At 47.6% G+C, this 26,584-nt stretch overlaps 1 protein-coding gene across 1 annotated transcript; it reads right to left on the minus strand.

Moving 5' to 3' along the window:
• Positions 1-950: 950 nt before the first annotated feature.
• On the minus strand, positions 951-26,381 carry ILRUN (inflammation and lipid regulator with UBA-like and NBR1-like domains). The gene is made up of 5 exons (XM_056511601.1): positions 26,144-26,381; positions 14,483-14,637; positions 11,065-11,262; positions 9,221-9,549; positions 951-1,808 (listed from the first exon to the last, which is right to left on the minus strand). Exons 1-5 carry the CDS (start codon positions 26,299-26,301, stop codon positions 1,773-1,775), a joined length of 876 nt encoding a protein of 291 aa, XP_056367576.1. The 5' UTR covers positions 26,302-26,381; the 3' UTR covers positions 951-1,772.
• Between the last annotated feature and the right edge of the window lie 203 nt (positions 26,382-26,584).

A 26,584-nucleotide genomic window follows, 5' to 3' on the forward strand; every position in this document is an offset into this window, starting at 1 on the left:
CTTCTATGCAGGCAGTTTCTCATCCTGTACTTGTCTGTCCCAGCTAATAGATTTCTGAAGGGAGATTTCAGCTAATGGTGATCTGCAACAACTGAACCTCTGAAATATGAACAAAATCCAGCACTCAACCCTTCCTCTGTTGGACATAAGAACTCCCACTGGCCCCACAAGGTCCATCCATAGGCACCCAGGTACCAGTCCTTGGTAGCTGCAAGGAAAGATTCCCCCACTCAAAACCAGCCACAAAAACAAAAGCAGCCAAGAGCAGCAAGGGCAAAGCCATGCAGTGTGCAGCTCTGACACAAGGAAAAGCCTTCACTGGGAAGATCTGGAAGAAGGTAAAGGGAGCTTTGCATATTCCTGTATCTTTGGCAGATGGCTGTTCCAGCCTGGTTCATTTGGGCAGGATGGTGCTGCCAGGCTCACTCCCCACTGTTTGTGGGGACAGCACTTCAGAATAAATTCAGCACAGTGCCTGAGACCAAGCTGCATTCCCTCACACTGCACTTCCCAGTCCAGAACAGGAGGAAAACGGGCTGGAGGAACAGCAGAGCCACCCAAATCTTTTGCAATTCCTATTAACATGAGCCTTGAGAGCCCACTCAGAGCCTCAGAGCAGCCCTGAGCCCAGAGGACAAAGGCAGAAGAAGAAGAGGTGACAGTGGGACTCAGCTGGTGGTGCCAACTCCTGCTCTGTGCTCCAGAACACATGGATCACCCTCTAAGCTACACCTCAGCACAGGAGAAACAAATGCAAACTTATGCTCTGAAGGAGAGAGGGGACACTCCAAATGAAAAGGACAGGATGTCTGTCAAGCTTTGCAACAACTAGCAGGTGAATTACAGCTACAGAGATTCCCCTTGGCACACAGCTCCAGGCACAGCTACTGCACACGAGAGTGAACAAAAAGGGATTTTAAACTTCTAACCACACAGGACAGCTCAGGAACTTGAATAAATCAGTTTCTTATTAACATGGGTGTGTATTTGTGTACTTCATGTACAAGGGGGAAGGGAGATGAGCCCTCCATGTTATCCCAGAAGTCCCAGAGTCTCCCTCTCCAACTCTGATGCCTGTCCATAGTGTGGTTCCCAACGACACGCAGGACAACTTAACAGCAACACCCAAACCAAAAGGAAAAGAAGAAATAAAAGATTAAAAAGTTGGTAATTAAAACCAGCAGATGCTGTTAAAAATGCAGTGCTGGGTGCAGACCCAACCTGGCATTAAAAAAGCCTGACAGAAGCAGTCCCTGCACAAACCCCAGCAGGTGCTGAGCCAGTCCTGTTCTGCAGCAAACCAGGACATTCTGGGAAAATGCACGCTGTCCCTTAGGAAAAAAACAAAAAAAAAAAGAACAAGAAACAAACAGAAATTAAACATTTGCTCAAACTACAACCGCTCTGTAGGCAAAATATTCTTTTTTAAAGATGGCTTTTAAATTTTCATTTTTAAACTTTTTTTTAAGCTACCTAATTACGTGTGATGATTTCTAAAAACCCATAGTGTTGGTGTCTCTTCTTCCTCATAGCATTTACACCACTCTGAAATCCAGCAGTCACACATGCATACTCAGGTTTTGGATTTTCCTCTGGAAACAGCTAGTCTTAAGTTACTGGGCTTTTGTTTTTTCTTCTTTTCCAGAACACAGAGGCAGAGAAGGGGGGTCCACGCTGTGTCTGTCTGCCACATGAATCCCCCTCCCTTCCCCCCAAAGTCAGCTTTTTCTTAAATTCTCCTCTTGTCGATACCTGTTTTGTGTTTTTGTGTTTTAAGACTGTCCGAAGTGATAAGGACCGTGGAAACCCTGAAAGAAAGTTGGAGACATAATCAATTTTCAACAGGCAAGAAACAAAATGCTCAGTGCTCAGCTCCAAAGAATGCCCAGCCCAGCCCAGGGCTTCCCACCAACCCCACTGTGGCTCCAAGGACACTCCTAAACCACGTTCCAGGGTTGGTTTCCCCAGAGAGGGCACTTACCTCTGTCAGATGTTTTTTAGGCCAAGACCACAGAGTAACTTGTGTTTTCTACACCTGAATTTTCTATAGATGCTACAACACCTGTAGGCCCAGTCCCTGCAGCTACCACAGTATTTCCCAGAGACATGGTAACTGGGTAAGAGGCTATGCCAGAAAAAACCCCAAGAAAAAAAATCCGTGTTCCCACAAGTGCCATGTGTACCTTCTCAAGGTGACAATACAAATTTGCCTCCAGTGAAATCAACCAGAGCTTTTACCAAAACCCCCAAAATGCTTCCTACAGAATCCATTTCCCTCCTTTACATCCTGAAGTGAGTCACCTAAATGTCAGATCTAGTCACAGGTCTCAAATTCACAGGAACTCCTTTTGTAACTTCTATTGTCCAGATCAGTTATCCGGGGTTTCAACAGGAAGCAGAAGAAACACCAACAGGGAACAAGGGATGCCCCAGCTCACAGGGAGATGAAGTTTGTCAGTGATGAAGATACAACCTTCACACAAACCCAGAGACACACTGAGGTCAGGAGGGAGATGAGGGAGAAAAACTTCTGGTATCTCACGGCAGAGTTGGAAGATCATTATGCAAATGCAGTCCAGCTCTTTCCAGCACGCTGGGTAAGGCAGTGAGAGCCCAAATCATTCCTGTTCTGGCTGAACAGGAAGCTCTGACCTCAGTTTTCACCACTCTGCCTTTACTATGGCACATTTCCTACGAAATACCATTTCTTGTGTGTTCTACAACTTCAAAAATCCCCTCACTGCAGGAGCCAGGGCTGTGGAGCCACGAGTAGGAACATGGATTGTATAAGGAATCAACGTCACTGGCAAACCCCAGGCTGGAGAGCTCTGCTGCAGATCTGACTAGGGAGGAAATGCCATGAACAGTCTATAATCTTACTACAGATGGAGAGAAAAGGTTCATTCTCGGGGATATAATCAGGTGGTAAATACAAGCAAATGGCAGAATGAAGCAGCTCTCAGAATCCAACCAAGAGGAGGATCAGCAGACAATTAACCAGGACATCTCCTGAACTGTGTAGGAAGTATGAAAGACTGGGAACATGGGAATTGCTGTTTGCAGACAGAAATACACACAAGTGATGGAAAAACAAACTGGGTTCTACCCCAGGAATACGCTGCAGTGCCAGTTTGTAAAGCTTTTCAAAAGAGAACAACCAGCAGATTCCAGCATGACAGTTCACCTGAGGAAGGAGATGCTCCCATCAAAATCCAGAGACTGAGAAATACAACATTTCCAAAAATACACTATGAAAGAGGGGGAAGGGGAGAAGTAGGGAAAAAACATTAAGATGGTGTGAGCAGGTGCACAGAAAAAGAACACAGAGGAAAAGCAATGTATCAACAGGATTCCAAGCAGTTTCACCTCACAGGGATTAAGCTATTGAATTTAGCACTCTGCAGAAGGAAAACAGGATTTGCTGCTGATTACCTGTACAGACACATTTGCCAGAATTTGCTTCATCTTTGAGCTCCCTGCACACAAGGCTTTGTTTGAGGCACTGCCTGGTGAGCTCAGGAGGGGTTTAACCATCCCCTGCTCCTCTGTTGGGAGCATCCTGTGAGTCCCTTACCCTGTGTCACCTCACAGAGGATGCCAGAAGCAAAACCACCTTGCTTGCTTTAATTTGGGGGTTCCACAAGCATCCCCAGTGGTGTAAGGAACAGCCAGTCACCCTCAGTCTGACATCAGAGCAGCTCATTTGTGCTTTTGGATGTAGAGACCCTGTGAAGTCACCGTGAGCTGGTTTGCAGGGAAACCCTCTGGACCTCCACATACTGGTTTCTGGAGCATCTAATTTAAAGCTCCACAATTATGCAAACTGTGTCAGTTAAACCCAGAATTTAGCTGAGCACAAGAGATTCCTCAGCATGTACAGCTCTGCACCACCTGCCACCCTGCACTGAACATCTGACACCCTGGAACGAGCTCCCTGGCAATGCCAGACAGTCCTACAATCCACGACCATGGTCAGCTCCTCCTGACACAGGAAATTTCACCATGGAAAAGCCCCAGATCTTTCCTTTTGGAATTGCAACTCCTCACTGCATTTCACCTACCCCAGATTCATTACTAGACACAAGAACTTGGCAAAATTGATCCCACTTGTATCTTTAAGCTGAGTGAGAGCTGCTTTAGTGCAGATCCTGTGCAGGTGACTCCACCTCCCCTGTCCCATGAGTCACCAAGCACAATGTAAGGGCTTGATACCAGAAAACCTCAGTTACTGCTGCAATGCAAATACCAAACCCCTGTATGACATTTTCAAGCCTAATTATCCCATCTATGCAACATTTTACATCATAAACATGCAAAAATAATTCTGCAGACAATTGCAGTTTTTCCGAGTTGTTTCAATGGAAGGATTATTCCCACTATTTTTGGTGCATTCCCGTCTATCCTCCAAGTGGGATCACTGTATGAAAAGCTCAGCTGCAGCTTTGCAAATTCACTTTCAGTTCTTCCAGAAGGTTCCCCAGAAGTAACTGCTCACTTGCTGGTGGGAACACTGGCTCTTCACACAGACCAGTGTGTGGCAACACAGGACTGTGATTTTCCAAGCCAAGACTCTGCATGATAACTACTGGTATAAATTATCATTTGACTTGTGCCTCTAGAAGGGAAGTGAGATGTTTTATGAAGTGAAAACCCTTTGTGAATACCGAGCTCTGTAAACTGAGGTACCTGTGCTGGGAACAAAGTGAGGATTAAGTGAATCTTTCATAAACCATCACACACAGGCTTTCAGATAGCTTTTTATTTCACCTCTGTGACTGAGTCACCACCAATGCAGGTACACTTGCAGGGACAGGAGGTGGATGCACAGCTGCACAGCAATACAGGGGTCTCCCACTGGACACTGACAGTGGCCCCAGCCCACACTGCTGGTCCCAATCCCCTCAGGCCGCTCCTACCCCACATGGCTCCAATCTCGCTTACGTAAACTGAGCACAAACAGAGAACAAAGCATCCAGCACTTGTGTTTTATTCCATGCATGCTGTGCAAACATGGCGTGGCTGAAAGACCACCAGGAAGTTCAGGACCTTCTGGGAGCAGGCACTGGCAGGGCTGGTTCAGGTGCCCGTGGGTGAGGAGGTGGCAGGGCTCAGGTACATGAGTTCCCATGCACAACTCCCTGATGTGCTGCAGGGCCAGGATAAACAACAGGCAACTCTGCTGGGCTGCAATGGAGCAAAGCTGGGCTAAAATCAGCTTATCTGGCACTTCCCAGAGTCTGGAAGGACATGGATTTCATGGATGAGCTGATATGCAGCACCCAAACCACCAATCTCTCACTAGAGAGGCAAAGCAGCTCATGCCAGCCCAGCCCAGGCTGCAGTGCCATGGGAGCTCCAAGTCCAACATTCTCCCACTGTGTCTAAATGGATGTAACCTCACGGTGACCAGCCCAGTGTGAAGCCCAGACACCAGGATGGAAGGAGCTTTCTCCTCCTCCACAGATGCAAACATTTTTAGGGCATCGTCCTCATGCATAAAGACAGTTTGATGCCCAGTTTCCAGTAAAGATATTTTTGTCTAAAGCTTATAGGGGTACTCCAAAAATCTGCAAATTGGAGGCCCTGCTCTGGGAGAAGCGTGGCTCTAGAAGCAGCAACAACATTTAAGCTCAGAGAGGGGAAGTCAGTTAAAGGCTCCAAGGACACAGGAATGGTTTCCCCTTATGTACAGAAAGTTGCCAAGTAGCTCCACACAGAACAGAGGGAGATGGGCAGCATAAACACAGCAGGAATAAAGGAGTTCAGATTTTAAAGCTGTGAACTCCAAATCTGGTTCTATTTCACTGGGCTTTGAAGAGCAGCACAAGCAATGACCAGGACAGCCAGGCACCATTTGCTTTGGTGGGGATGATGCCCAATGTCCTGTCTGGGCAAACCTTTGCAGAATCACCACCTCCAGCTGCAGTTTTCTGCATGACATACAGAGAAGTGATTCCCCAATTCATCTGGGCAGCAGGTTCAGATAAAGATCTATGGATTTTATATAGGGATGTTAAGTACAATCTAAGTGTCAGGATATGGCTATTCATTTCTGATCTTCCCAGACATGGAAACCTGTACATTTCTTTCCTCAGTGAAGCAATTAAACTCTAATTCCCAGGCACTGTAAGACTGGATCTTGGGGTTTTAATGGAAAAGCCAGTCACAGGAGAGCAGCAGTGACTGTGCAGGGTTGCTATGAGACAGGAGTAAATAGAAGGAAGCTGTGTCAACCTCAGATCTCCGGAGAATCCAGAGAAAGCGACTGCCAGAGAATAAAGGATCCGTGCATGGGGATTTCAAGGCATCCTATCCTGCACTTAGGCACATCTTTACATCTTAGAACATGCAAAAACTCCACTGGGAACAGATTTAACAACAACATGCTTCAAGCAAAGCCCTGACAGGCCCTGGCCTGCAGCCTCCCTGCAGTGTGTGTGGAAGGTGGGCAGGGGGCCCCAGGGAGATGGGTGCCATAGCAGGAATAAAGGACACACAGCTTGTTCCAACCATGCCACAGGTTTCATCTTACCCACTCACAGGACTGTGTCTGGTTTTGTTTGTTTTTCCCTAGGACACCCAAACACTCTGCTGCTGGATAAAAGCATTTTGAATGTTTCCAGGTGTGAAATGCTGCTGTACTTGTCTAACCCAGCAGCAGATGGCATGGCAGCATCACCACAATCCTGACTCCAGTGGGGAGTTCCAGAGGACAAGTCACACCTGCTCAGTGCACCAGAGGGAGAACTAATTCCGACAAGGTCTGGCAGCTTTGAGGATGTTTTACACCTGCAGATGCCAGAAACTGCTCATTTTATCTCAAAGATTTCATGGTCTCATGCACTGCCTGACTGGGTGTCCCCAGTGTCTGTCAGCAGAGAAAGCCTCCACAGTCATCTGAGAAATATTTAAGGGCTTATTTTGCTTCTAAATACAGGATAGAGGCTCTTCTCAACACTTTAACTAAACCTGAACCATCTCCTTCACTCACCAAATGGACTATCAAACACAACTGGGGATTTCCTCCCTCTCCCAAGTACAAGAAATGATACAAAAATATCAGAGGTGCTGCCCAAGATAAATAAAATCAAGAGATCTTGGGAGTCTGTGCCACTGCCTAACTAACCCCTAGTGCTCTTCTGTCTGTTCTAGAACCTGAAATAAAGCCTTTTACATCAATATTCAGTCACAGGGCTGCAACTCCCAATGCAGTAGTTTTCCTTCTCTGCAGCAGCAGAGTACAGGTCAGATCCCCTGGGGATGTGGAGAAGATGGGCCAGGTACAGCTTTTCCCAGGTACTGGAGCTCCATCTGTTCTCAGGAAATTCAACACTCCTGACATCACCTCTAATAACCCCTTTTCTGCTCCAGCAGCATCCCCATCTGGGGGCACACACAAAGGGAAAAAACCAAACAAAACTGCATCTTTTCTTCCCAGAGGCCTGGCCAGGGAATGGGAAGAATGTTCACCTGGTCATTTCAAACCAGACCAGGTGTCTGGGATGTCCAATTCCCTCAAACTTCTTTACTACAGAACCACTATTGTACCAATATGAATACTGGGCCTGTGGCAGAAAACTTCCTGCCCTGGGCAAGGCTGGAACAGGACTCAGATCTTCAGACCTACTAGAACATCCTCTAAAGGATAAAATAACTTGTCTTAGTATGTCACAAACAAAAAGAACTGCAGTAGAGAGAAAACCCACCCAAAAATCATGTAGCTTTTCCATATCCCCCACCGCAAACCACAAAAAGGTCCATAAAGTTGTCCCCTCTGAAGTAAGCAAACAAAATATCTACTTTAGCCTCAGATAATCTACCTCAAATCCACCCAAGAATATTCTATAAATACAAAAAGAAACAGACAACCCCAAAACAAAATAACCAGGAAAAAGGGGAGGAAAGATCACCTGCCCTACTTTTGGGGTTAGATTAAAACTGCTGCTGTTTCCTCAGAGAATGGAGCTCTGGGTTACCAGCTAAACCAGCTCACTTCAACCTAGTGATACCTCTCAGGTGATGCTTCACTCTCCTGTTGGCTTCTCTCCCACAGCACAGCTGTTCCTTGCCATGGGCTCTCTGGTTCCTCACAGCCACGTTGTTTGAAGCCAGCCCCAGCCCAGACCCCACCACAGCAGTGATTTCCAGCACTGCCACTTCAGTGGTGTTTCACTGACAGGTCATCATTGCCCAAACCATCCACTCCACTGCTATGAGCAGAGCCTGGCAGCAGGAGCCAGCCCAGAGATGCTCTTTGGGAGCACTATGGGGGGCAGTCAGGCTCTCCCCATATGTGCCAGCCATAAAAAATGCACAGCCCTGGGGTAAAGGTCACTAAAACAAGATCCACTGGCACAGGACAGGCAGGTCATCCAGGGAGGAACTAAAGTGCTGTAGGTGAACTAACAGTAGGGCTTTATTAAGTCATTCAGCAACCAAGTGTTATTGTCCTACACAGCCTGCTCAAAGTACAGTAAAGCATTTTTAAAGGATTTAAAAAATCAAACTAGTTTGACATACGACAGTACACACCTACACATACTGCTGCATTAACAGGTGGATTCTGAATTGTAAATAATCCTGCAATTCATTTTTCACACACAAGCAAATAAAAACAGTCAAAATATCACTCAGACTCATATAGCATCCACCAAGCAAGCTTTTGAGAGAGATTTAAAGTAAAGATAATTTGAAAGTCACCTACAATTATGAACAAGACAAGGACACAGACAGAAACAGCCCTTTGATCGACTGTTCCTGCAGGCAGCTTCTGGGATCAAATGGTGAGCTCTGTAGTCTCCCCACACCAGCTAAAAAGAAGTTATCTGGCTAATCTGAAGTTTGAGGGTGTGGTTATTTGTTCTCTGTTCAAAATTATGTCAAACTCAGGACACATCTAGAGAGATATTTTGACTTATTTGCACACGCAACCGGAGCAGGCTCCAGCCACTTGCAGTTACAGCACCCAAACAAGGTTATATAAATTTTAAGAAGGACTTGAAGCAAAAACAAAAAGGTGGATCTGGTAGAGTCTATCAGAGGCAAAAAATATTTTAATATAACATGAGGAGTTGGCAGAGTCAGACAGTCAAATTCAGAACCTTCCTTAGCAGGTCTGGCAGAAGCAGAAGGAAAGGGCTTTGCAGTTTGGAAGGAAGAGCAATTACACACCTGCCAGGCTCCTCCCCTACCCGTTCTCCTGCTCGCCCAGGGCACCTACCTTACTGTACGTCACTACCGACAAGTTGTTCGAGTGACTGCTGGGGGAGAGATTTACAGAGTTTTGTGACAGTCCATTCTGATCTTGTTCGATTTGGTCAGGAGCAGGCCCCCATGTGTTTTTGCTGATTGTGCCTAGCTCGGAACCCCCAGGGTCTTTTAGGTTGTTTTCATCTGGTTGCCTGTTCTTCTGTGGAGAGGCGAATGGGTTAAAGTTTCCTTCTACCTTGCGATGCGGCTGCGTGTTGAACTCTGTTTCAAAGGATGACAGCTGCTGTGTGACACCCAGAAGTCCTCCAACTTCTACGCTGAGGATCACCCAGATGACATCTGTGGAAAGATACATGTTTGGGCTGTCACTAGATGCGAGTTTATGAAGAAGGGTCAGAAGGAGAAAATTAATTCCATCCTTTACACTATCAAGAAAAAGACTTATTGCTTAAAGCACATTTGTAAAAAGCCTCAGCAGTACTAGTTCCAGTGCTCCCAGTTTAACAGGGCTGGGATCAGCAGTTTGAATTTTAGGAGCCCATAGAGGACAGTGGGATTTTACCTTTACTTGCTTAGGGAACTCCACACCCTACCAGGGCCAGGACTCCAAGTACACACCACTAACCCCTCTCACTGAAAACTGTACACACACCCGCACTGACCCCTGCATTCACATACCACTGAGCCTTGTACACAAATCCCCACTGACCACACTGAACAACCATCACTGATCATCCTGAGCACACACATACATCTCACTGACCCCACTGTACACACACACCCCCACCAGTGATCCCCCCAGGCGGCTCTGGAGCGGCCCCGCAGCGCCCTCTGCCGCTCTCTCACGGCCTTGCGGCTCCGGTGCCGCCCTGGGCTGGCACCACCGGGCCCCCGCCCCAAAACAGGACGAACGTCCGGGCCCCAGGAACGCCGCGCCAGAGCTGGGGGCAGCTGCCAGCAAAGCACCAGCTCGGTCTCCCGGACTCAGAGCTTGGCGCCCAAAGGGGTTCAATCTTCAGGTCGTGTCCTGGCAAAAGCGCCAACTTCTGGCAATGCAGGGACATCTCCCATTGTCAGGGGCTGGGAACCCTCTGGAAACACTGGGAAACCCTTGGTGAGCACAAGGGACCAGAAACACAAGCTGGACAGGCTGTCCCACCTGCATGGGGATATCCCTGCCCATCCCTCAGGGACACATGGTGTCCCCTCCAGACACTGAGGAGCTGTGTGGCAGTTTAAGTGCTACCAGCAGCTCCCTCCTTCTCGGCACTGGTATTTTTGCCTCCATGTGCCAACACCTCTCAAACCCTGAAACTTGGGATACTCCCAGCTGCCAACAGAGACACAAAGATGCTCTCAGTGTAAACTACAGCTAGCAGAAAAGGGAGGGAAGGCTGCACTGAAGGCAGATGTTTGAGGCCTAGGCTGAAGCACCAGGCAAAATAGCCAAATTTGCAAGGTGTTCTTTAACCTGAGAAATAGCTCACAGGGGATACAGTAAATCACTGCATTAAACCCTGGACATTAACTTCTCACATGAGGTTTTCACTACTATTTTATGCTCATGTGCAGTTCACAGTGTTAAGCAATGGAAAACTGGGAAACAATCTCAATGAGGATTGACCAGGAAAGTGTCACTGCAAGAGCTGTGCACATCCCTTTGTTTTCCAGAGTTTTATGTAATCTGTAATTTGTTCCAGTGCTTAGAAAACACTGACCAAGACAACAAAGAAGCTCCCTTGATGTTTTCCTCCACTTTGTGTTCTATATTGAGGCCTGGGGCTGGCAGAGCTCTGCCCTCCTGCTCCATTTTGGGCCCGTGGTGTCCCTGCTGGGCTGGGAGGGGCTGCTCACCTCCGTAGTAGAGTCCCGTGGCAGTGCACATCCGCCACTGGCCCTGATACATTCCGGCGGTGCTGGGGCTGCACATCTGCACGCTGACATCAGCCATCTCCTGCGGCTCCAGGGACCTCACCATCACCATGTTCACGTGGCCAAACTGGTCTCCACCGACGTACTTCAGGCAAACCCCTGGGGGCCACGCCTCTGTCCCTGGGATTAGACAGGAGAGGGAATTACTGACAGTGCACCAGGAAAAGCTTTGTCTGTTTGTGTAAGACTGGATGAAACATGCTTGTTAAAACAGTTGGGCAATTGTTGGATGGTCAAAGGAAACCAAGATACACAGGACACAGCAGCAGTGGGTGCTGAGGAAACCTAGTTTTCAGAGCAGGCTTAACTGGTGCATTTAGGGACCAGCAGAACAATTCTTATTTGAATAATCTCTATGTCTTTGTTACACAAAAAAAATCTCAATGCAAAAGAAAAGAAAAAAAAAAGAAAAAGAAGAACTTAATCTACACACACCTCCCCTTCCCCAGGGCCAGAGGCAGAGACAAGGGCAGGGCTGTGTTGTGTGCCCCTATTTCTTCCCTCCATGAAGCTCCTGAACCATGCCACATCAAATACCTGTTATTTATACAAAGTGTTGGCAACATGTCCTCTCAGGGATTCATTTCTTTCTAAGCCTGTTAGGAGTCTCAAGAGGAACTCATAGTTTAAGGTGTAACTGTAAGTGGAAGCACTATTTCCTAAATGGATTTATTTCTCTCCTTACACCAACCCTTTTCTCAGGCTTGTGCAAAGGTGGGAAGGGTTGTGAATACACGATTTATCTGTGGAGATCCATGTTTAGACTGCAGACACTGGGACTGACAGCGTGACCTGGCAATCAAAGGGACAGAAAACAGCTCCTGCACGCAGGCACTGCTGCCAAAGATAACAAGTGCTGGGGCAGACAGAAAGAAAAAGTGCTTCTGAGACTCATGAAAAATCAGTTTAGCACAATTTTCTTTTGCTTCTTCCCCAGTCACATCACATGACTAAGGCAAGGACTGAGAACACCTCCTGCTCAGCTGAGGCTGACAGAAATGGCTACAGAAAGCTGAACCACCACGAAGCTGGAAGTGCTCCGTCTGGTCCGAGGCGAGCGTGCTGGAGGCTGCTCTGACCTCACGTTACCTCAAGGAGCATCCTTTGCAACAGCTTGCCTGCTAATTTAATCCCTGTGGATACTCCAGTGAAGACACAGTGAGGGCTGGTTTCCTTGTCAAGTCCTTATTTGTGGAATTCACAGCCTCGCAGGGAGAGCAGGATCCGCAGGAGTGCAGTGGATGTTCAGTGTGGGGGATGCAGCAGTACAGCTGGAAAGGTGCTGAGAGAGCAGGGCTCTGAAAGAGGAGCTGGGTGTCTGGCTGACCTCGGCCTGGGGCATGGGGCACTTGAGCATGAAGCCTCATCTGCAGAGGTTGGCAGCCCAGCAACATGGTTTAGTTTAAATTATTTATGTGATTTTTATCGGGTTTAATGGCTTTAGGCTTGCAAGGTGCCTAGAACGCTGCAACTGATAAGCCTCATAAAATGAAATTATGATTATGTCATTCTATTTCAGTACACTCATCTCTCAGGAGATGATAAATTGCAGAGAGTGTCCTGCAGAGCCAGCAGCAGCTGAGGGCAGAGTGGGGAGAGGAAGCCAGGCTGTTAAATCCTGCTGCCCTTTCAGCAATGGTTCTACTACACAAACTGCTCTTTTGGCAGACAAGGCAGCACCATCCTGCAGGTACCAGAGCAGGGCATTGTTTTTTACTGACACATATGAGAACCTGACTGAACTGAGCTCACAGCTCACATGCCTCAAACTGACAATCTCTGAGCTCTGCTTGTCACACTCATCAGACCTGAAACGCTCCAGTGACACACGCCTCAGGTATTTTGTGTTCCAGAACTGAAGTCATGTAATCAAGGACTCCTGTAGAGCTGTTAAAAACCTTGGCATTGCTTCAGTTATCTGCCTAACAAGTAGATATTATCTGGAAACACTGCAGCCCTTTGATACTATACCTTAATTAAACCAAAGAATGGTTTTCAAATGCTGCAGTCCTCCTCACACTGCACAGTCATAAGCAGCATGTGAAGCTGCACTTCACTAACCCTCAGCAGCAGGGCTGTACCAAGCCCTGGCCTCCAGCACCACTGTGAGGGCATGGGTGGATGGCCTGACAAGCCAGGTTCAAACCACACAGAAGCCAAAACAAGCTGGCCTCGCCAGGAAATCCTAAATCAAGATGAATTCCTGTCCTTCACTTTAGAAGGCCCAGGATTTCAGAAGGTGAAACATTCCAAGAACAATGAAACATCGCCTGAACTGGGATGATAAATTAAGGCTGAATTTGCATACAGAAAATGGCACATCAGAGGAACAAGGAAGGGAGGAGTTGGAAGGGCCCAAGATAGAGGTGTAGTCATAACACACACAAATTGAGATACTAAGAGCAGAGTAACAAGACCTATCACACTTACTAGAATTGGAAGAGCTGTATTTGGGACAGATATAAAAAAATGCCAGTCAACTTTTCACAGTACTAGAGTTCAAGCAAGTTCCACATGTAACCCTTCCATTGTATATTCAAACAAAAGGAGGCAGAAAAAGTACACTGAAGTATTAAATTCTTCCTCTAGAACACACTCTCTATAAATCAGTGTTCTTAACCATCCCCCCCTAATGAAATACTCTTAGATTTTTAGTGTGGTTTTAGTATGGATATTCAGTCCAAGTACTGCTGCTATTCACAAGCAGGAATACTGAGAGAGCTGAACCTGACTCGTGATGATTCCCAACATCACACCTCAGTGTGGGATTGTTCTCCCTCAAACAAGTACAAGCAGGTCAAATAAATTCAGACACACTGTTTTAAATGTTCATGCTACATCCTGTCACTGCACTGCATGAGGACAAGGGACTCCTTCACATCCATGGATCTCATTTTCCTCTCTGACTGCATCCCACCAGATCAAGCATTGGGAATGCATTTTGCCCAGCTTCATTTCCTGGATCCCAGTCATTGCTTTGACTTATTTCAAACTGGAATGTGGTCTCTCCAGCCCTGCATCCTCTCAGAATGTGAAAAGGCAATTCTGCCTGAAGTGGACCTGCCACATGACCCTTGTGTCACTGCCTCGTTTGTCTACAAGTTTCCTAGAGCTTGTTTGTGTGCTGGCACAAGGCACAAGACTGGTGACCTGACCAAGCTGCACATCCCCCCACGAAATGTTTGTACCAGCCCAAGAAAGGGAACTTGCATGGGCTGGCAGCACCTCAGGGTGGCTCCAGCCCAGGTGAGTGCTCATGAGCTTCCTGCCTCAAGGCAGCATCCCTCCCCTTGGATCCCAGCACTGCTGTGTGGGGTTTGCTACAGCCCAAAGGCCTCACCTGTATTCTGTATCCTCCATGTTTTTGTAAACTGGGTATCAGGAGGGATGGACTCTCCTTCACCTATGGTGACATCTTCCACAAACGACATGGAGGGGACATTGATATTTGGACTCTCAAAATCATAGTAGGCTCCAATGGCAGCTTGTAGATTCCTGGAAAGAAAAAAAGCACATTACAACCTGAAGTACAGTTGGGTCAGGCCCTTTGCAAAGGTCATATGTCATCCTAAACACTTCAGCAAAAATATCCAGACTGTAATAACTCTGCTCATCATGTGTTTTTCAAAAGCTTTAATCTCTATTGCATGTGGATTTTCCAAGATAACAGAGCTCAAAATACAGCACTTTTTCTTGCCAGGGACACTGGTTTAGATCACTCTTCTACTCTGCTGCTATTTTCCCTGGAAATCTTGGAATTTACAAGTGTTGGAGGCATCTACTCCAGCAGTTCTTTATGAAACTTGCTGAACAGTTCAGGAGACACCAAGAGAAGACCTGTGCCACAGGAGACAAACATTGGGCAGCTTCTTCACACCAGCCTTGTTACCTCAGCTAATTTCAATAGGACCAACCAAACCTCTCCATCTTATTTTGGCATATAAGGTCCAAAAGGAGCACAAAAAGAACAAAACATGGAGAACAATCTTCTGATAACTCTCAGGGCCAAAGGGCACCAGTAGCTACAGATAATAACTCCAGCCTTGCTGTTTTTGAAACATACCATCAGGTACAAACTGTTTATTCATCAATAAAGTGCCTATTCAGCTCTGTGTAGTTACAACTCACAGAAACTTGCAAACCACCTGAGTCAAAAGTTCTCACTGAATAAAGATAAATGACAGTGCAAGTCTGTGATATATTAAGGACATTCAGAAAGCCACAATGTTATTGATTCCTGAGCCACGGTGTAGCTACAACTCATGATAATTAATGTGAGAAGAGGAACGAACAGTCAGGCAGGAAGAGGATTCACGAGCCTTAGCTCAGTTCCACGATATACTATTAAGTCATTACGTAACTGTTTGGCAAGTCATGTAATTCCTCTGTTTATACTTGTCTGAGAGGTTATGGCCCTGATTTACATGTTGTGAGTGGGTGCTGTGAGAATGGAGATGAGTAAAATCTCCCCAGACATAATGGGCATAACAACTGCTTTTTTATTCATGATTGCAGAAATCTGTGTTGCTTTTTTGAGTAGGATAGGGAAAAAAATATACAACCAAGACTTCAGGAACTGGGAACCACCACCTAAAACCAAAGCCCTGCAGAAGCTGCTCTGTGTGGGCACAGTGATATTGAGGGGCTGGGTAGTGGCGGGGTGTCATGTGTCTGAGTCAGGGAGCCAAGGTGAAAGCAAGAGAAACATTTGCAGCGTGACCCTGAGCAAGAGCAAACACAGGGCTTTGTGGGGCTGCCTGCCAGCTGGAAAGAAGCTTGAAACAGTGAGTAAAGAAACTGCCTCCTGTTCAATTCCTACAGTGTTCATGGCAAAAAAAACATTCAAATCAGACATTCTGGATAAAATCTGAGCTGCATGGGAGCAGTGTCACTTTCTCATCTCAGAAAACTCAGGGCACTCAAAGTGAAGCAGCAAAATGGGGACAGAGTCACACTGGGGGCACTGGGAGAGGACCCAAAGAGCCCCATCGGTTTTGCAATCAATCAGTCCATCACAGCACCAGCAGCCAGCAGATAATCCCTGTGTGAGTCACAGGAGTTCCTGATATTCTGCTAAGGAGGCACGGGAGGAATGTCCTGCACAACATGGCCACGGGGGATCGATCAGCAATTCAGCAAGCCCAGCCTCACAGGCAGACCTTTGCCATCCGTGCTGGGCGGACTTTGCTCCAACACAGGAGCCACCGGTCCCTGCTGTGGCCAGAACACCGAATTCCAGAGCAGAAACCATTATTCAGCCTGAGGCGTTTTCTACTTAGGAGTGTCAGGGCTCTATTTAATCCCGCCAGCTCAGTCAAATGCTGCAGGAAGGGGCCATGTCACATTAGCCAGTAAACAGAGACAAATGCTCAGTTTTACGTCACCAACCGCCTGTTGCTTATACACTGCACAAGATTTACATAACTCACACCAGGGCTGTGCCAAGAGACTCCTGCTCGCTCACCCAGCTGACACCATGAGCTGCAGCTTAGTTTGCACTAGGATTTCTTCCTGTAGTACAGCAATCCAAGGCAAAAGGTATTGTAGGAGATACAAAAGACAGCCATGCAGGTCTTTCTTTTCCTAATCCACTACTACATAACTACATTTTCAGATGGACCACAATATCTTGTGAGTGATGATTCTGGAATCAGTAGTACTGATGTTTTATTGACACTGTGAGGAAAAAAATAAAAGCTCAGAGGGGCAGATTTCTCCTGCAACTCTCTGTGAGGCAGCCTGGCTGTGTTTGTTTGCTGGGCTGCAAACAGGCCTCAGAAGGTAGTGGGCTATTTGTGCACACAGGCCTGGGGCCAGCACTCCCACCCCGGGGTCATATTTCAGTGAGCTTTGCCATTGGGAAACAACAACACTCCTCTGCAGCATCGAGTTAAAAACTAACTAAAGAACAAGGCATGCTGGAAACAGATTTGCCCCATTTGTGATCAAATATTTCCAAACCCACCTCTCCACTCCCACCATATGATCTGTGTGATGGGGGATGTTCGGGGTGAGCCCTTCTACGTGTTTCAATGCCTCTTGAACTTTCCAGTAGAGAACTAAAAAGAAGCTTCCAGAAACTGAAGAGAAATTCACAGTGGCAAAAGACAAAGTCAGGATGACAAAGCAAATCTGCCTTGAGTTCATGTTCTTTGACACAGACAACCCCAGGAGATAGGGACGGAGTGCCAGCGGCTGCGCTCTGTGCCAGAGGCACCCACATCTCACACCTCACTCCTGCTCTCAGCACAACCATGGGCTCTGTCCCACTCCTCCCTTGCTTCAAAACCCCCAGGATCAGCTGGAGGGCAGCACTCCAGGGAAAATGACACTTGCAGAGGTGAATTCTGCAGTCAGGTGATGTGCAGGCAGCTGAGCACAAGCAGCACCCTCTGCACTAGCCCTTCTGCCATAGGCACAGCATCAGTGCAGCTCACAACCAAATGTGACCCTAATGACAGAGATGCATTAGGGCAAACACGCTCAAGACCCTGAAATTAGTCTATTTTTAAATACATATTTGGGGTTTTTTTTCAGGTCTTTACCCTTGTGCACAGCTGTAACTGCATAGCCCCAGCTGCAGACACTGCAGGGACAGACACAAGGGTCAGCCCTCAGAGGGTTCTGAGGCTCTAAAGGCTTCTGCTCACACATCCCTCCTGTCTGATTTCACTCCTCAGTGTGACTTACACCACACTACTTACCACCCTCTGCTCTCTGCCATAGGAGATAAATTACTATTATAAACCAAACAACTCTGCAAATCCAGCCAATGTAATCGACATGATTGAGCTCTCCTAATTACAGGGGTGGCCACACAGCTCTGTCTTCACAGGGCCCTCCAGGCCTCATGCCCTCCTTACGTCCCCAAAATTAAGCAATTTTTCCATTTTTAGAGCAGTCCTGGACCGCAGCAGTGTGTAGCCCTGCCACACTTACAGAGCAGGTCTGACAGGATCCAGCAGGGAAAAGCCTGCAGTCACAAGTCACCCAGTGATGGGGTGAGCCCAGGACTTAGCACCGGGCTCAATTTTAGCTCTAAGAGCAAGATTCCAGAAAGAGAGAGGGGAGTAGGAAGCAAATACAGGTTGTAGCTCTACATATCAACCAAATCCACTCTGACCCTGGGTATCCCACCCCTTCCTCTCCAAGGGGATCCCATAACTCTTGGGTGTCAGTTGCTTTTCCCATACAACACCAAAGTGTTCCTTTTCACATCAATCCTTCTGCTCTGCTGCTTCATTTCAAGCCTCAAGAGCTAAATTACAATAGTCAAGTTAAAACCTTCTCTGATAATAGTTCTGGTGACATCCCTTATAAACTCTTAAGTGATAGCAAAGAGGTCGCTCATCTTGAACCCTTCTTCCCCTTCCCTGTTTTCTTTCCAGACACTTTTTTGTTATGTTAAACCAATATACTTAGCCATTAATTAATTAAAGTAATTCAGTGTTCATAATTAAAAAAACTCTTCCAAATCAGTGCACAAACTTGAGGCCTCCTTGCACAACTTCCCTGTCCTACAAACAACCATGAGCACACAGGTAAATGGAAACTGTGTTTTAGTTAATTGTATCAGACTTTTTTAGGAGATTGAAGACACTGAAACACTGAGGCTCAAGCAAAGCAGGGCATGGGCCCAAGACTCTTCTGCTCCCCAGTACATGGAGGATTCTTTCAGCATAGAGAAGTGCAGTATCTTGGAAGAAACGCAGTACAAGCAGGTGCTTTGGACATACAAGACAAGGGACATTAGAATTTAAACTATAAATATTATAGGAATCTGCAAGCTTTCATATATTGTCAAGTTACTTGATAAGAGAGCCAAAGAAAAAGATGTAATTTTTTTTAAAAAACAGATTCCTTTTTTTTTTTTTTTTTTGGGGGGGGGGGAGGCAAAAATTAAAATCAAATCACAGCTTAGGCTCAAAATCCAGCCAGCAAATTTTCCTCTCTCTAGCTCCTACCCACAGCACAGCACCCATTGTGGCCTGCTCCTGGGGAACACTGCAGGGCTCTGCTTCTCCTGAGCTGTGGGAGAAGACAACACACAGAATGCTCCCTGCAACGACCTTCCATTTGGAATTTCAGACAGGATGCAGCCCTCAGGTCATGCAGAGACAGCCAGCAATATTTCTTAGGTAACAAACAGACTTGGTCATTGGAAGGAAGGTTCCAAAGTCCGTCCCTGTGGAGGAGGGAGGAGCCAGGCAGGTGCCCTCAGCACTCACAGGGTGCAGTGTTTTGTCATGAGCCAAGCAACTCGGGTGACATTTCCTGGAAATATGCAATGTAGACGCTGGGCAGTGCTAATCAGCACAATAAAATCTCCAGCACAGAACACACGATGGCAGGACACCTTGGACTCCTTCTGTAACTCAAGTCTCCACCTTCACAGACCTCCTCTCGCTCTCCAAATGCAGCCTGTAACCAGGCACCACAGCACCCCATAAGGTGTCTATTGTTAAAAAACAAAAAGAAATAGTGCAGCAGATGGACAGTTTCTCACTCCCAAATAATGGAACTTCTCCACATGATACAGGGAGGGAAAGACTAAAAACACATATGGGAGACATCCAAGTGAGGCAACTCCTTTTGTGTCTTAGTTTCCACAATCTTAGTTGGATGTTCTTCACCTCAGCTCTTGGGGACCTGAATTGCTGATACTCCAGGCTGGGACATCTCCAACAGCTTCTATCGCTCCTGGAGCCGGAGATGCTTCACTCCAAGCCTTGCAGAAGGCCAAAGGGGTGGGGGAAGAGACATGAACATCATGCTGCAGGGAAGCACTTCTGCCTGGAGCTTTCAATTCAAACGTTCAATAGGGATGACACATGGCAATTAAGTGCAAAGTCTCAAGATGTTTTGAAGGGCTGGAATTTTAATCAGTGAATATCTTTCAGCGGCCAGAACTTCAGAAAGCAAAATTTGTGTGTCAGTTTTCTTCGTTCTTGACCCCTCTTACACTAAAGTTACATTAAATTCTATGTATGAAGTTGGGAAACTACCTTAGAAAATGTCTGATGATGGAAAAGGATCACTGAGGGAAGCTGAAAGCTTTAAGCTGAATTTACACAGCTGAAGAGGGGGGCAGATCTGGTTAATTTAAAGCTTATGTATTTTTTTTCACATGAAGGCACAGAAAAACATTTCATTGTCTCAGCTGAAAGCAGCAGTTCCACATAAAGTGGGGTATTCTAGGAGGAATACAGAAACCTGTGGTGACAGATGTAATGCTGTGTCTGCAGGGGCAGCACGAGGAGAGAAACTGAGAGCCCACAGGAGAGGCACAGTGTCCTCAGAGCACCAAACCATCAAAGGAACTCACTTTCCCTGAGCAGCTTTAATGTGCACAAAAACACCAACAGCAGCCGCTGAAACCTTCCTGAGATACTTGCACAGGGCTGAGCACATCACCTGAGCACAGTAAAACACCTGAGCACAATAAAGCACCTGAGCACAACCCCTTGCCCAACAGCAGCCACAATAATGGTGCTACAAGCCCAGAACCATCCCAGCAGCTGAGCCCTCCCAAAGCAGCTGGTCCCAGCAGCTTTAAGTGGAGGGTAAAGTATCTCGAGAATGTCCCAGCAGGAGCTGCCACTGAAAACAGGCAACAGCTCTTCCCAGTGGAAAGTCATTGAGAGCTGCCAGTACACAGGAGATTCTGTAACTGCCAATTCCTCGGTACAAACTATGTTACCAATCTATAATTGTCTGCAGGAAAGTGAAGGGGGATTAAGCTACAGAAACTGTCTGAGAACAAGTTGGGGCATGTAAGGCAGAGTCCAGCTGGACCAAAATTATATTGTATCCAAGTCCCAGTTCTGCTACAGTACCTGCTTATGCTTTCAAGCCACAGGCACCAAATTTTTCAATGCTTTGTATCTTGGAGCACAATTATAGTATGTTCCAGAGTTATAAATACAATTTCTTTAGAGTCTAGATTTCATTCAAAATAATCAGGTCAAACACTTGAGTCGTTTTGGAGAAGAGGTGTGGTTTGGGCTTTCTTTTTTTTTTTTTTTTTTACACAGTAGATAAAAGCTTCTAAGAAAATATTTTTAAATTGTTTAATTCTGTAATGTTGCTATTTTTAGTAGCATTAGGAGACAGCTGTGGACACAGAGAGGCAGCAGTCTGGGATGGCTCATAAGCAGTAAGTGACATCCACTGTGTTTCAAGTGTGCCACAAGAGACCAAACAGTTTCAAACCTCTTTTCCCTCCCGAGTCCAAGGGTGTAAATGACCCTGCACCCTCTGCAATCCACAGAGCTCCCCTGACTGTCCTGACATCCTGAGACAGCACATCAGCCACCCCAGATCTGCTGCTGGGGGGCCACTTCTGCCTGTGAGGACAGTGTGTCACCAACTGGGTTAGGGTAAGATGGACATCAAGTCCAAAGTTTCAGCTTCCTCCTTCCCTACTAAATCTTATCCACACCCCATCAATGTTTTGAGGCAACCCTTCTCATCAGCTTTGGCCCAGCTGGTCCCCATAAACAAATATTAACCAGACCAGAGTCACACCAAGACATGGATTGCTTGACAAATGTGTACTGAGTCACAGAACACGGGACTCTGGTCTCTGTCACCTGATAAGGAAGCAAAGCAACAGGAACTCCCACCCACTGCTGTCACTGCCCCATGGATGCTGGGTGAGGCATGAAAACCCACAGGCACCTCCAGGGAAGGATGATTTATTTGCAGAATTAGTTCTCAGTTTCCTGCCTGCTCCATAACACGAGGATTCCCCACCAAAGGGAAGGGGGGTCAAAACTGAGCTCAAGGTCAATACAGAACAGTGGGGAAGTTTTCCTCACATTTGTCAGAATGTGGATTCAGTTTGAAGAGCAGCCAAAACATCTGTTCTCAGATGTTCTCATCTGTTCTCCTGCATGCTGCAGGTGTCTGCAAACACCTGAGGTTAAAAATCAGGAGCAATGCTGGTGAGAGCCACTGTGGGAAACACATCCTGTGTGAGTGTATCCCCTTGACCAGGTCTGTTAAATTCTGAGTGTTCTGACTTCTTACATAAATACACCTCAAGTATCTCTGAGTAGCACCTACACTCTGTAAAAGTCATGGGAAATGCAATTAAACCCCTATTAGCTACACCATGATTTTAGACCCCCAATTAAGTACACCCACTTCTGGGCAATAGGGGTGTTTCACTGGATATAAAGAATCTGAACAGCCCACCCACAGGATGGAAATGTGAATTTTTCAGGCAATTGTAGCACAGAACTGCCCCACACCTGACATGAGAGAGAACAAGGTTTTACTGCAGATTTCTGCAGTATTTTCAGAGATAAGTTTATCTTCATGCAAAACATCACCTTGGGAGTACTAGTTAAACCATGACACAGCTACCAATTCTCCTAAACAGATTAAAAAACCACGATGATCTCCAGAAGAGATCTGACAACCTTACAAATAATGACCTTTTTCACCTAAAGCTGGATCCAAAAAGCTTTGTTATAATACTGTTTTTTTTTGCCCCCCACACAATGGCAACCATCATTACCTGACACATTTCAGCTAAATATCACACCTACTGCTCTAATAAAAATTCAGCTTTCTAAACAAGAGCTAAAAAGAGAATGTAAAGAAATATTACATGGAAATTATTGAAATATACATTAGTTCTTCCTAACTGGGAATCTCTAAGCCAGCTACACTAAAGTATGGATTTTTAAATCCACCACCATTAGCTACTTCAAACTCACTTTCTCACAGAATTAAAGCAGTTCCAAGCCTCTCACCCACAAAGCTGGCACACACTCCAATTAAAAGAAAATCATTCCTTTTTCTTGTCTCAATACAATTTTCACACTAGCTCTAGAGGAATCCAATGCCTTTTATGGAGTTCCAGGAGCTCCCTGTGAAGGCAAGCCAAGGGCAAAGGGGTTCAGACTGGCTTCTGACCATCTCACAGACCACTGTGGAGCTGCAGGCAACATGTGGGACTTCACTGCACCACAAGAATCTCTCCCATGAGCCCTCTCCCTCCCACCTGTAGTGGGGCCCAACATCTGGAGGGGAGGGAGCAGAGCCAAGGTAACTGAGGAGGAATTTGATCCTGGATGCAATGGCAGCAAAATGCCCTCCCCACCCCACTGCTCAGGGTTTCCTCCCAAGGAAGAAACGTTTCAGCACCAAAACAGTTCATTTTTGGTTCTGCTTTTTGAACAAAGAAGTTCACTTTTGGTTTTAGGCCGAAAGCGAAAGCTCAGCCTCTCCCCCTGCAGCCACTCTGAATGGAAAATAAATAACAAAATGGTAAAGCAGGATGGTGTGTGCTGCTGCTGGGGACCTTGGGAATCAGATTTATGCAGCAGGAAGGCAAAAAGTCAGCTCAGAAAACAGACAGAACTCTAGGAAAGTGTTTAATAAATACCAGTGAAAGACAAAGGGTTTAACCTGTATTTCCTGCAGATCAAGGAACAGGCTCTGAAACTTTGAATGCATATGTTTAACCCAAAGCATTTTTTGCAGCACTTAATAAAGCCAGCTGGCAGTTCTTTAGTACTGCCCAAGCCTGACAGAGGTCTGAGGGGGCACTGGGCATTCCTGGGAACTGGAGAAGTGAACACAGACTTTTAGAGGCTACTTGCAGGTATTCCTCCCCAGTCAGCCACTAATTTTTCTCCCCATATTGGCCAAACAAGCTACTTAAAAAGAATTCCTTTATTCCAGCAGAATAAAGCACTAATTCACTGTCAATCCTCTGACCATAATTACTAATGATGGTCTTTCAAAGCACATTAAGCCCTGAGTATTCCCTACAGTACAGGAAAGACACAAAGTGAGGAAGGAACTTTGGGTCTGCAGATGACAGTTATTGCCAAAGAGCAGCTTTCACACCTGGGAACAAGTTCTAGTGAAACTGTTTATGTCTTTGTTAATTAACTCAGGCATGGACATTGCTACAGAGAACCTAGAACACCCAATGTGTGCACTGCTGTCACCCCACCAGGAGCTCCCCCACCATTTCCTGCAGGTGAACATCAATCCTGATGCAGAAGGAAGGGATCACACCTGAAAGAACCTGCCAGATAGTCTCATCAAGACAAATTATTTGCAGGACATGCTGGTGCCAGAAGGTTCTGACCCTAATCCCAGGCCCCACAAGGCAAACCTGGTAGGGCACCTGAATCACCTGGGCAGTGTGGATTGCACAGGGCCCCTCAATGACACGGGAAAGGCGCTTCCAGAACAGGAACACGTGTCCTGATTGTCCCTGCTGAGGGACAGCAGGGTCAGGGCAGGGTCAGCCCAGCAGGGTCAACGACCCTGTGGCCATGCAGGAAGGGGTGGGAGCTGGGCAGTGGGACAGGCACAGAACACAGCAGCACGAGGAATGGCACCAAGCTGGGGGAGAAGGAGCAGTCTGTGCCAGGCTGAGAACGGGCACTCACAGGGACTCTGAGCCCTCTCAGAGCAGTCCCAGCCCCTGTTTGTTTGTTTGTTTGTCTGCACATACATCTCAGCACCCCAGCAAGCACAAGCCCATGCAGCCACAAGAATTATCAATTAATACTTCAGGAAAAATGTGAAAACCAATGTTTTCAGAACCAAACTATTGAACTTGGGAAATTAAGGCTATTTTAACCACTTCAGATCTTCTTCAATTGAAACTAACATTTGAAAAAGCCCTTGGTTCTGAAGCTGGATTTGAAATGCTGTTATTTCAAACAAGAATTCAATATTCCTGGATGAAAAAGAGCTGCTTCAGCACAAACCAGGAACACTCTGGCTACATAGAGCATCTTCAGGAGTAACTTTTAGGTTCAGCTCTGTTCCCTGCTCTCCCCAGGAACCTCAGAGAACCCCCAGGATTACAGTGCTGTGCCAGTTTTAGTCATGTCACAAACACATGGATGAGGTGGGAAAGCATCTTCTGCTGGGAACCAACCATTTCTTCCAAGTAAACTCCTGAACTCCTCAAGACTTGCTTTCACATTGTATCAGCTTAAAACACAAGGAATTATTTGCTATTCCCCTACTCCTTCTGCAGATGCTTGTTTGCCACTAGAATATGATACAGAGCTGTAGGAGGAAGGAAAAGCAAAACCTACAAGCTAAGTTGTCCTATCACTGTTTATAAGCTCAACAATTCCATGTAAGTTTTCTCCCAACTGTTGATATCTTGACCTCCCCTTGGATTTCAGTTCTCAAAGCTGAGATTTCTGCGTTTGATGTTCTACCTCTAAACAGAGCTTAGTTAAGTGACCTCTGGTCGCCGTGTCTGAAACACAGAGCACTCGTTTGCTCTGCAGCCCCAACCCTGCAGAGCGTTCAGGTCAACACACTTTGGCTATGGCCTGAGAGGTGCAAGGGCTCAAAACAAGCCAAACCCCCCGACTCACAGAGCAGCTACTCCACAACATCCTTGTACTGAATATCTCCCCTGTTTTTCTCGAGCTACAGCTTCCCTGATAACCCTACCTTTCCTTGGGCAGTGACACAGAGCTTTTATCAAGACAAACACACACCCGAGAGTCAGAAGATTTAGAGAGATCCTCAGTCCACAGGCAGACGCGGAGTTTTTCCCAAACACCCCGGTAACTCTCACACGTGCACCGCGGCCGCCTCCAGGGTCCTACAGCGCCTTTCTGCCACAATTTCCCTTCCTCTGAAGCTGCTTCAAAGTCGGGGCGCCACAGCCTGTCCCCGAACGCAGCCGCTGCCCGCGGCTCACACGGCCCGTGTATCTGTTCGCCACTCCAACAGCTCCGCGGCCCTCGGAGCGGCGAACCGGCAAACCCTCACCCCGGGCCGGGGCCCAGAGCCAGTCCCGTCCGCCCCGGCCCCGTCCCGCTCCCACAGCGCCATGGGAGCCGCCTCGGGCCCGGCCAGGGGGCAGAGGGCCCGGCACAAACACCGCCCGTTCCTTCGCGGCCCTGAGGCGACCGAGCCGGGGGGGGAGCCGGGCCCGCGGCCCCGCGAGCCCCCTCAGGCCGTCCCGCCCGCCCCCCCGGCCCCGGGCCCGGGCCCGCACCAGTTGGTCATGTCGAGGAAGAAGGCGCAGCCGGCGGGGCTGAGCTGGAAGCCGAGCAGGCGCTGGAACTCGCCGATCAGCACGTCCTTGTCGGTGGTGCCGAGGCAGCTGAACTTCTGCATGAGCTCCGCGTCCAGGTCCACGTCCATGCCCTCCATGGCCGGGGGTCCCGGGGGCTCCGCGGCCGGGCCGGGGCCGCCTCAGCGCCGCGCGCGCGCGGAGGGGGGGGGGGGGGGGGCGCGCGGGGGCGGGCGTGCGGGGGGAGGAGTGGGTGCGCGCGCGCCGCCGCTGCCGCCGCCACTGCGCCTGCGCCGCGCCGCCCCGCGGCGCGCGACACGTGACGTCACCCGCGGCCGGCGTCACCCCACGCGCTATGAGGGGCGGGGCCGCGCGCCCGTGGGGGTGAGGGAGGGAGCGCGGCAAGGGCGAGGGGGCGGGGCT

This window comes from Oenanthe melanoleuca, chromosome 26 (assembly GCF_029582105.1).
Source record: "Oenanthe melanoleuca isolate GR-GAL-2019-014 chromosome 26, OMel1.0, whole genome shotgun sequence".
In the NCBI taxonomy this organism is placed as follows: domain Eukaryota; kingdom Metazoa; phylum Chordata; class Aves; order Passeriformes; family Muscicapidae; genus Oenanthe; species Oenanthe melanoleuca.